The 12272-nt window shown below is 43.4% G+C and overlaps 1 protein-coding gene across 1 annotated transcript in view; it reads right to left on the bottom strand.

Moving 5' to 3' along the window:
- Nucleotides 1-95: 95 nt before the first annotated feature.
- LOC121915523 overlaps nt 96-12272 on the bottom strand; it is a 19919-nt gene continuing 7742 nt past the window's right edge. The window contains exons 3-7 of the mRNA XM_042439840.1: nt 12174-12225; nt 3253-3498; nt 1860-1937; nt 1211-1279; nt 96-172 (exon numbers count right to left, since the gene is read on the bottom strand). Coding sequence (XP_042295774.1) covers nt 96-172; nt 1211-1279; nt 1860-1937; nt 3253-3498; nt 12174-12225 — 522 coding nt within the window. The remainder of the gene's footprint in view (nt 173-1210; nt 1280-1859; nt 1938-3252; nt 3499-12173; nt 12226-12272) is intronic.

The following is a 12272-nucleotide window of genomic DNA, read 5'->3' as shown; positions in this document are numbered from 1 at the left end:
AAGTTGGTGTTGACTTGACATAGTTTTGCAAACCATTTTGAAATTTTGGGTGGATGGATGATCATAAAATAATATGTTGCACCGCACCAAAGAGCTCACTTATTCAGCAACCTGCTCAGAGCCAAGGCTTTGTTGCCTGAGGTTCTCAACTCTTTCACTGCCACTGCTACCACTACATTACAGGGACAGGTTTTCATCTGCCTCACCATCAGAGCTTCCTTTGATTGCTTGGGAAAGTCATAGGGTTGTAATCCAAAGAAGTAACTTTTCCAAGTCCTGATCACCGTCCTTGCCATAATACCACTTGAAGCAGGTGATATTGGCTTGCCTCATGAAAGGGATGGTCACACATTTTGTTTTGCAGTGTAGTCACTGGGATGTTGCTGGGAAATCTGCAGCATGGGTGTGAAAGTCTCCTTCACTTGTACTGTAGTGATATTACATTGGAGCAACTCATATGGCATCCAGGCACTCATGGTCAGTTTAGCTCTCATGGCCAGCAGCCACACTGCAGGCTGAGGCCACAGCGAAACTATCAGATCCCAAGCCATATAGGACTTTAAAGGTTATCACCAGCACCTGGAAGCCAGATCTGAAGCATATTGGCATCCAGTGCAGTTCCTTTGAAACTGATGCTGTGAGGTTTCTATATGGTGTGCCAGTTAGCAGTCTTGCTGAAGCTTCTGGGTCATGTACGCCCTGGGCAGGTTTATTATTATTTTTTTATCTATTTTACTGATTGTATGTCCAGCGCTATGTAAATCTACAGCACTATATAAATAATAATAATAATAATAATAATAATAATAATAATAATAATAATAGTAAATTTTCAAGGGCAGCCCCAGGTAGAGGGCACTGCTGTAGTCTAAGAGAAGAGTGAGATGGAGCAACCAAGCAGTGGCTGGGAACACAAAAGGAGAATATTGGCCTGTTACAGACTGCCAAAATAAAGCTACTTCGGATCTCTTTGGAGCTATGCTGTTTAAATGATACATGGGTCCTAAGAATCCGGAAGCTGCACCAAAGCCGCACTCCAGTGCTTAGGAATGGAGAGTGGCTTTGGCACGACCTCCGGACTCTTAGGACCCATGTATCATTTAAACAGCATACCTCCAAAGAGACCCGAACCAGCTTTATTCTGGCAGTCTGTAACAGGCCATTGTTGGTTCTGTCCAATAGTCCAATGATTTCAGTAACCTGACTTTACCTCTTTTGAGTTGCTTCACCTCGTCCTTGATCTTTTCTGTAGCCTCTCGGATGCCGATGCGATAAGGTACTGTGGAAAGAAAGAGATGAAGGTTTTGTTGGTTTTATTTCTTTTGGTACGAATGCACACAGCTTTGTACCAAAGGCAGAGGGCCCTTCGGTGTGTCATCCAGCCTTCTAAGAGTTCAAAATGGTTTGCAAAACTGAACTGCAGCTCCTAGCATTTTACATCATTGGCTATATTGGCTAGGACTGCTGGGAATTGCAGTCTAACAACATCTGGAGTTCTGCATGACTCCTGCACCTGGTCTGACTAACTATTGCCAACCAAGATAACTATGTTCCTAGCCTCTGATGCATGCTAGGTGCAGGGGATGTGTGAGGAGGGGGAATGTAGATGTAGCAGTCATGTGCAGCTCTCCTATGTCCCCATGGAAGCTAAGGCAACCCCCCAGTCCCTAGTAGTTGTTCATTCCTGCTCTACATTTCCAGTTAAAAACAGGAAAACCACAAAGCAAACCCTACACATTTGAAGTCTGAGCATCTCTGTCTTGCAACGCCTCCTCTCGCCTGACCTGAGTCCTCTGGATAAGGTGGGATATCCCTCCATTTGAGCATATGGAGCTCTGCAAAGTCTCACATGCACCCACCATTGGCCACGCCTTTCTCTTCCATGAAAAAGAGGATCCTGTTGAACGTGTCCTTCAGTTTTGCGATTTCAGCCATGTCTTGCAAAGAACAGAGAGAAAGAAATGGGTGTCAGTGTGCTTTATTCCTTTCCGACAAAGGATCCACATGGGAGGAGAGGACCATGAGTGCAAAGGGGCCATACTGACCTGGGAATGGGGAGACAGAGCTTTGGATCAAAAGGGCTGGGGCTTATTGTAATTATTTATTTACACTGTTATTTATGAGAACCAGTGTGGTAAAGTGGTTTGAGCATTGGACTACGAGTCTAGAAACCAGGCTTTGAATCCTCACTCGGCCATGGAAACCCACATCTGACCTGGGCCAAGGCAGATCTCATCTGAAGCAATCTTGCCAAGAAAATCCTGGGCTAGGTTCCCCTTAGGGTCACCTTAAGTCAGAAATGACTTGAAAGGCACAACACAACATGTATGTATTTATTTAAATCCTAACTTTCTCCCAAGACTCAAGGTGGCTTACACCTTAAAAAGATGGAAATTAAAAATATGCAAAACGTCCAACACTAGACCACACTGGCTCACATGGAACCTTTTAACTGTAAGAACATTTCTTTTGCATGCAACCACTCATCCGTATGGCTATCAGTCTAGGCAATAGCTAGAATTGGAGACAGTTCAGCATCCTCCTTTGACTCTCCAGTCTGTAGTTTTTTCATCCCAGTTCTCCACTTTCCTTAACTTGGGGAAACTGTGATCTCTTCCACATGTCATAATTATAGTACAGTGAACCCTTGGTATCTGGTGCGGTTAGGTTCCAGGACCACCCATGGATATGAAAATCTGTGGATGCTCAAGTCCCATTCTATACAATGGTGTCTCTTAAATAAATCAGCAAAATCATGGTTTGCTTTTTGAAATGCTTTCCCCCCCCTTTTTGGTGAATATTTTTGAACCATGCTTGGCTGAATCTGTGGATACGGAAGGCCGAGTTTTCTTTAATATTACTTTAAATGAAATGGCTGGATCCTGTGGAAAGCTGGGATTTGTAGTATGAATTCTAAATACTCCAGATACTTCAAATACTAAGATTCTACAAGATGGAGCCATGACAAAGTTGCATGAAAGTCCAATAATCATGAAGTGTGAATGAGACATAGGTCTAAAACACACTGCAGAAGTAATCCAGTTTGAGACCACTTTAACTGCCTGTGTTTTGGACCATAGTTATCTTCCAGGAGGATGAGAGCCTGGCAGCCGCTTAATCCCATCTCCGATGGCAACCAGCAACAATATCTCCAATTCTGGGCCCTGAGTTATAATTTATGGACATCAAGGGTACATCTGAAGAGAACCTTCCCTTCTTATTTGGTTCACTACTGAATGGGATGGCACTCACCCACTTTGGTTGCAAGGTAAGGTTCAAAGGCCACCATCAGCGCCTTCAGGCAAGCTTCATGCTCCACGCTCTGATGGCCCAGAAAATACTGGCACACACGAAGGCGCTGGGCACCATTGGAGAAGCAGTAGAGGCAAGCCGCTGCTGGGGAAGCCAACCAGAGGAGCAAAGGATATCTTATAGGCATGACTGGGTGTCCAGAAAGAAGTCTTCTTGCTGGAGGAGAGCCACATCTGAGAAAAGAACCTGTTGCAGAGGTTATAAGAGAGTTCTAGATTATGATGTCATGGCTCTAGTACCGAGAAATATCAGCAAGAAACTGCAGCAGAGGAGAAGGTTTTGGAATAACTGAAGCAAAAGCAAAGAAGCATTTTGACACAGCCTTCTTCCAAATGTCTTCATTACTTTCCTAGTGATATCAGTATATTTGATCTTTACAGCCAAAGTCTGAGAGACATTTCAATTTGGGGGGGCATAAAGAACCTTTACAAGAATTGAGAAACTGCAAACAATGGTATCATGAAGAGGCTGGTGTTTCTAAGCCCAGAGGGTCAGATTATGACCACAGGAGGGCCTGAACTTCCCCATACCTCCTCTAGGCATTCATTTGGCTAAATAGCTCTTTAATGGGTTTGATAGCCAGAGGTCAATGTACATTTCTGGCTGTTGGTTACTCCCTTGTGGGCACACCTCACCAGCTTACATGCTGGCTTCTTGCTATTGTTTACTGCCCTCTAGTCAACCTTGGCTGATGCTAAACCTGTGGATAAGACATCCCCAAGACACCCTATTTTCAATCTCTTTGCTCAGGTCCTGACTCTTCAGGCTTGTGGCCTCCCAGATCTAGTCTAACCACCTGGTCTTTGGTCTTCATCTCTTTTTACTGTCCTCCACTTTTCAGCATCATTGTCTTTTCTAATGATAGAGTCTCCTTCCTTGGAGGACTTTAAACAGAGGCTGGATGGCCATCTGTCGGGGATGCTTTGATTTGGATTTCCTGCATGGCAGGGGGTTGGACTGGATGGTCCTAGTGGTCTCTTCCAACTCTATGATTCTATGATTCATGCTTTCTCATGATGTGGCCAAAGTATGACAGTCTCAGTTTAATCATCCTGGCTTCCAGGGAGAGTTCAGGCTTGATGTGTTCTAGAACCCATTTACATGTCTTCTTGGCCATCCATGGTGGCCATCCATGGTATCCTCAGCACTCTTCTCCAGCACCACATCTCAAATGAGTTGATGTTCTTCCTATGCACTTTCTTTATTGCCTAGGTCTCACATTCGTACATGGTGATGGGGGAGTACAATGGCCTGGACAATCCTAATTTTAGTGTTCAGTTGTATATCTTTGCACTTAGGATCTTATCTCGCTCTTTCATGGCTGCCCTTTCCCATTCCTAGTCTTGTTCTGATTTCTTGACTGCAGTCTCCGTTCTGCTCAATGTTTGATTCAAGGGATGGGAGACAGCATGGTGTAGTGGTTTAAGTGTTGCACTCTGGAGAACAGGGTTTGAATCCCACCTTGGCCATGTAAACCCACTGAGAGACTTTGGGCAAGTTACACTTTCTCAGCCTTAGAGGATGGCAGTGGCAAACCTCCTCTGAATATATCTGGCCAAGAAAACCCTATGATAGCTTTGCCTCAGTGTCGCCATAAGTCGGAAATGACTTCAAGGCACTCAGCAAGAGCAACTGAATTTCTAAAGAAGCCTTCCATGTCTTTGACAGCCAGTGTGGTGCAATGGTTAGAGTGCTGAACTAGGACTCTGGAAACCTTGTGGCCTCCTGGATCTAGTCTAACCATCTGGCTTTTGAATCCTGGTTCTGCCATGTAAACCCATGGGATGAACTTGGGGAAGTCACACACTCTCACCCTCAGAGGATGGCAACGGCAAAACCCCTCTGAGCAAACATGCCAAGAAAACTCCCTGATAGGTTTGACTCAGGGTTGCCATAATTTGGAAACGACTTGAAGGCACACAACCACCACCACGGAAATGCAAAACTGGGTTAGAAAGGGTGGGTGGGGAATTTATTGTACAAGTCAGTCAGATATCTTTGCCCCCTGGGTTGGCTCAGATTTTTAGTGGAGATGCCAGTGCCTGAAATTTACCCTCTGTATGAGGGGTACATTGGTAAAAGCATCGCTTTGCTGAAACAAAGAAGCCAAGAGAGAAAACCAATTCGCACGGGGAAGATGAGAGATCCCCCGCGGTGGGTGCCTTCTGTCTGTGCAGCTCTGGATTTCCTTGGCATCATGACAGGCGGGAAAGTGAGGTGGGGTGGGCATTGTGTGCCGCTGTATGTATATAGCCAGGCAAGAGATGGGCCCTGTACATCCCAGGCCTGTTTCCATGGCAACCAGACATCTCGGCTCGAAGCTGGGGAATACATCCTTTAAACCCGGGGTGTGTTTTTATGTGTGCTGAAATAGCAGGAGCTTCTCTCTTTTCCATGATGCCATAATCGATAGAGGGATAAATGAAAATATTGACCTGCAAAACAAAGCCGCTTCTTCCTACTTTGCATTTCCTCTGCTCTCCATCTCAATTGGTACCCTCATACCTTAGGCCAATTCAGGATCAACTCAGGTCCAGAGGTTTCTGGGCCTAAATCTGAGACCTAGGAATGGTCTCTGGCGATATCACTAACTGTTATGCATTAAGTACCAACTATGGGCAAGTCACACACTCTCAGCCTCAGGGGAAGGCAACGGCAAACCTCCTCCGAACAAATCCTGGCAAGAAGACCCCAGGATAGGTTTGGCTTAGGGTCGCCATAAGTCAGAAACAACTTGAAGGCATTCAATACACACACACACACACATAGTTGCTCACAATTTGTTTCTCTCTCTCATGCACACACACATGCATGCACAGAGAACAGTTGTTGCATTTTGGAAATCGAGACAAAAAACTTTGCAGTCAGGAGTTGTTGTAGAGCCTTTAAGTGTTCCCCTTCCCCTACAAAAATGATGCTTCTTGTACTGGGGAAATGCATTTTTCCCAGCAATAAATCTCCCCACTGTTTTATCTGTAAATTCTGATTGGGATTTTCATTGCAATGAGTTCTATGCAATTTGGAGCTTCATGAGCAACAGGTATTGGGATGGGTTCATCTTTTTTGCTTTCTGTAATCCACTTTGGGTGCATTTGCTTTAAAAAGTGCTTTAGAATGATGGGAGATAAATATCTGTGGACCAGAAAGGAAAGGGAAGAGAAAGAAAGAAAGAAAACCAAACTTGAATTCCAAGATTCATTGCCATTGTTCTTTGGTCTTCCTGGCTTTGACACGCCTAACATGGAGTTTCCTATTCAGACATTGCCCTCTGCTGGTCTTGAATAGTAAAAACACATACAAGAAAGTGTTCCTGCAGCAGAAGCACTGTCCAAACTCATGCAAGGGCAGCTCAACATATTTTACTACCTGAGATAAAGAAGATGGTGCCCCTCTACCTCAGCTGAATAGTGCCAAGCAAGTAGTTTCACAACATCTGAGGGCACCCAGGTCAATTTAAAGGACTAGGGTAATTCTAGGGTTGCGTTTTATCCTATTACTGAAGTGTGGTTTTGATACTGCAAATAGTCTGAATCTGTTTAAAATATATATTTTATTAACATATATATATATATATATATATATAGAGAGAGAGAGAGAGAGAGAGAGAGCGGTGCCATGGTTATTGGTTTGAGCGTTGGACTATGACTCTGGACATCAGGGATCAAATCTTTGCTAAGACAAGGAAACCTCTGGGTGACCTTAGACAAGTCGCACACTCTCAACCTCAGAGTATGGCAATGGCAACCCATCCCCAAAGAAACATGCCAAGAAAACCCCATGAAAAACCTTAGGGCAGCCATAAGTTGGAAATGATTTCAAGAAAGAGCTGACCCTGTGCTCATCGGCAAACCATTAGGTGCCCATGGCTGCTTCCCCTTTCATTTTTTTCTCCAGGATAACTGAACTGGCCACACTAATAAATATTAATAAATAAAACTTTTATTTCTATCCTGCTTTTCTGTAGCAAGACAATCAAAGCGGTTACCAACTAAAGCATCCATATACAATATTGTACATAAAATTACACACACACCCCTTAAAAAAGAATTAAATATATTATGATTAAAAGAGTTGTGGTGCACTGGTTAAATGCCTGTACTTTTAATCTATTAATATTGTGAAATGTGCTAGGCAGGTACACCAGCTTCTTTATCTTACATAAATGACAGTGGGGCATTGATGTATTGCCTTGATCCTCCCATTGGGGGTTGGACTGGATGGCCCTTGAGATTTCTTCCAACTGTGATTCTATGGCCAGATGCTTGTGAGCCATTCTGTCGCCAATGAAAGCTCAGATCACATTTTATTTGTCCTCACCCTCACCCTACTCCATCCCTGCAGAAGCCTTTGTGCCAGAGATATCCCTTATAGAGTTCAGTAAAGTAAGCTGAAACTCTGAACTATGCCTGTTCAAGATGACCTGGTGGTGCCCTGGTTAAATGCCTGTACTTCAGCCACTCACTCACAAACCACAAGGTTATGAGTTCAATACCAGCCAGGGGCTCAAGATTGACTCAGCATGGCATCCTTTCGTAGGTCGCTAAAATGAGTACCCAGTTTGTTGGGAGGCAATTAGGTTGCACGTTGTAAACCACTTAGGGAGTGCATAAGTGCACTGATAAGTGGCATAGAAATGTACTTTCCATTGCTATTGCTTGCAGGATTATCCGAGATGTGTGTTATTCTAACAACTTTGTAAAATTTGAAATTTAGAGTTTTTTGTTCTTGTTTATATTTAGAGCACACACATCCCCAATAATCTGAGGCTTTGAGTTGTAGCTTGTTCATACTCCTGACATGGATCCCATACTACAAGTAAATGTTTTACCTTTGCCATATACTTTAATAAGCATTCTTTATTCCAGAATGAAGCAGAGCAGGAATTCACCAACATTGTTAACTAACACTCCCTTTAGTTTTCTGGTATACTTCCATTACTTGTCCAGAGTCCATGGAATATGGCAGGTTATATAAAAACAATGTCACAGAGGATTGGATAATATTTTTTTAATGGAATAGATATACACATGTAAACTCTGGCATTTAATCTTTGCATTAAATTAGTTAAAAGGATGGCATCACAGGCTGTTGCTATATCAGATTAACATCAGATGTTGGACGTAAGCATCCTGTTCACGTTCCTTTGGGGATATGTGTATAGGGGATAATGGAACTGCAGTGCTGCTGAAATAGAGGGGATCAGTTGTTTGATGGTATCTCCCTCACATTCGCTTTAAAGGCACAGAGACACCAGTCAAACCTGCTCCCTTGGGTGGGGAAGTAGATGGAAAGTTCCTTTCACATTTCATCTCACAGCAGAGTTGCCTGACATCCTCAAAGTTATTTGCAGCCCCTTTATATCCCATGATACAAAAGTCAAAACAGAGAGCCTCTGCCCCAAGCCGCTCGTAGTCTGGGCATGAGACAGAAGACAGAGTCAAGCTATAGGGTTACCTTTGAGAGTTGTAAACCGAGCTTGAAAAAGATTTGGACACAGTTTTCAGCAAGTCCCAGTCCATCTTAGTCAGGATGTGATCTGTGTACCTGCTGTTTCTATCCCAGTGGCCCCATTTGGTTAAGACAATGCATACTGAACATGCATGCACAGAGCTGCATATGGAAACCTAAGCTTAGAGCCAGAGGTACCAACAGCCGTTAGGATGAAAACTGTCCAAGGAACAATTGAGTTTGAAAGGAAAGAACAAGGGGCCTGATGGGGACCTTATGTTCCGGACAAACTATGTGCTTTTTTAAGTGAAGTATGTGTGTGTCTGTGCCTTCAAGACACTTGTCAATGTATGGCAATCCCACGTAAATCATGGGATTATCCCAGGCAAGTTGGTTTGCCTTGATCCTCCCCTGAGATATAGCTACAGCACCTGATCTTCTGTGGCAGTCTCCCTTCCAAGTTCTAACAGGGCTGACCTTGTTTCGCTTCTACGCACAGATGAGATCTGGTGCCTTGATGGTATTTATGGATAGACAGAATAAGCTAAAGTAGTTCCTTGGAGAGCTAGCATGTCACGCTCTCTCAGCCTCAAAAGAAGGCAAAAGCAAACTACCACTAAACAAATCTTAGGGTCACCGTAGGGTTGCCATGAGTCAGAAACTACTTGAAGACACATAGCAAAGTAGCTTTTATGCTATTATCTTCTAAGCCCAATATGGTCTGCTTTGCTTGTCACTGTGTTAAGATCGGTGCAGCCTTACCAATACAAGTGCAGTCAAAGCTCCTTTGGACAGGAGTATCCAACATAAAAGGTCCCTGCCATGTAGTGAAAATACTGTGGATTTGGAAGAGACATACTAGTTGCTCCTGAAGAGAGCTGTAGTCCAGCTACATCAAGAATCCGAATCAAATGATCGTGGATCACATGGCTGGAAAACACACCTACATTAGATCCTTGGAAAACTCTTGTAAGTCTGAAAAGGCAATGTGGAGCTTAAAAGACCCGTTCGGGATATGGAGGTTTCATCTGTACTGCCCCTAAAAAGTGGCTTTTGACAGCATCTCAGATGGGAAATTTCACTGCAAGTTGGACCCCAAAGAGCAAAGGGTGTTGGTTAAGGCTGTCAAAGCAAAATTTGTTGATTCCAATTAACCTCCCCCAAATAGCCAAACTTGGGTGAAAGCAAACTGTAGCAGGAATGGCTGTCCCTTAGCCTTTCTTATTCCCTTGAATTTGACTGCAGTCCTCACAGTGGCTACATGATGGGAAGGGGATTACCGTGGACAGTCTTTGTTGCAATGCAAAGTCTTTCAGGTGTCTTGATCTTGAATGAGACCCACTAACTATACAGAGATCTGTTGACGCTGGGAATCAAAATAGCTGGCACTGTTTGTTGATAGGGATCAATATATATGCTTGCATTTTTTTATTCTCTTGGGGGTGATGGAGACTGTTACAAGGCTGTTTGATAGTACAAATATCGAATCTTTCCCTTAAGGGATTCTGGAAACTAGCCTTTGGGGGGAAAAGAAAGATATGGGGACCTCTGGAAAAGAAGGCTTTAGCATTTTCAAGGAACTACTCAAGTTTTCCCCCAACTGTCAACGGTTGGAAACCAAGGTAAAACATGCACCTACATAAGCTGTTTTCCTTCTGTTTTCCTCCCACTCCTCAGTGTTATTGGAGAAACCTAAGAATGGAGTAGCAAGCAAGAAGAACATAAGTAGGTTTGCTTCTTTGGCGAGAAATACCATGGTTAAGCAATATCACTGATGGAGCTAGAGACGGAAAAGGAGCAGAACTCCTACTGAGCTGGTACTCAGTTTTAAACATGCGCATCATTTTATACCATAGCAAGGTATGGGATCTCCCTTTCCTTATGCTCTGTGGATGGGATCTCCCTTTCTTTATGCTCTGTGAGATCACTGCTGCACAGGGAACAGATCAGATGCGATGCAGAGGAAATGCTGTGCTAGTCATTCATCTTCTGCGCTACTAGGGATATGTGTGATTCAGTTGCTTCCCAATCCTTGCTCAGCATTAAAGCAAATCCCTTTTCCTTTAAGCCAATACCATCTTCATCATTCTCATGACTGGGATAGACAAGCCATTTTGACATTTATCAGGTTAAGTTCACTTGGTGAGGCCTTCTACCTCCTTTTGTCTTGGTGTAACTTGTGATGTGGGGATTCGTAGGGGTGGCTACCCGCTCAGTTCCCAAGAACCTCACCTGTGACCTCTGGGCTTCCTCACAGGTTAAGGGTCTCAGGGACAGAGAGGATGCCCTGAAAGTAAGAAAATGAGAAGCAGGAAAGTGAAGACAAGATAATGGGGGTCTGTGTAAAAAGGGAGGGATAAAGGAAAAAAGATGGTTCCCCCACAGGACACCTTAAACTGGAAAGAAAAACCAACAAAGATGACAAGGGAGACAAGGAAGCAGAAGATTAGCAAGACAGGAATGTAAACAGCCAGCATAGGTCCAGTTCTAAATTCGTCTTAGAGCTGAGCTTGGAAACTTTTACTTTTTTTGGATTACAACTCTCAATGGCCATGATGCCCAAAGATTCTGAAACCTGAAGTCCAAAAAAGTAATTTCTCCAATCTCTGTGCGATATGCAAAAAATATCTTTCAGATTCCCATCTACTTCCACATAGGAGACCTTATTATTCTATTCCAGTTTGACTCAGTCACATCTTCCTTCTTTTGCCAAAGCAGAGATGTGATCGCAATATCTGGGGGAAAATAAAAAGCATCTCCAGGTTCAGTAGAGATCAGTCAAATGCTTTTCCATTTACTTTTTTCTTCTTTCTGTTTGTTCTCCCTAAAAATTATGAATTAATCAAAACAGCTTTTTTGCTTTTCAACCTAATCTTTATATAATTCTAGATCAGGATCCAATAGAAGGCTCTGCAACTTTGTTTGCCAGGCCTCTTTCCAGATATTCAATTCATTGCCCTATCTATTCCTCCTAAAGTTGGTTCCCTATTTTTAATGCCAAATCGGTAGCCTGTGAAGTACAATGTGCACAAAGGCTATTGAACATATGTAGAGCGTTCTCACTTGATATCACTAAGTATCTAAAACCAGATGTAAATTTCTGAGATTAGGAGGAAAGAAGTACCAAGTGCCAATCAATCAGGTCCAAGGTGCCACTTAAAACTGAGGGCACTACCTGGTCCTTGCTTCCCACTAGTCAAGGCTGAGCTCAAAATTTGGGTGAACCATGATGTAAAAGTCTACTTGCTGAGTTGAGACACCTCAAAGAGCAATTTGTCCATTGCTAGTTACCACCTCCACCAGTAGTAGTAGTAGATACCTCATACCTCTTGATGCAATTTTTACTTTTGCCATTTCTCACCTTTGATGCTATCTGACTGATGCAGCCCATTCATTTTTGGAGTTCGCCTTACCTTTTGTGCAGAGATGGCTTTCTCTCCTCTCTCTCACCACATCTTCATTGTCCTAGAGACAACCAAAAAGGTTAACCTTGAGCAGAATGCAATTGTGAA

This window comes from Sceloporus undulatus, chromosome 9 (genome assembly GCF_019175285.1).
Source record: "Sceloporus undulatus isolate JIND9_A2432 ecotype Alabama chromosome 9, SceUnd_v1.1, whole genome shotgun sequence".
Lineage (NCBI taxonomy): Eukaryota > Metazoa > Chordata > Lepidosauria > Squamata > Phrynosomatidae > Sceloporus > Sceloporus undulatus.
This window is presented reverse-complemented; position numbering and strand designations above follow the sequence as displayed.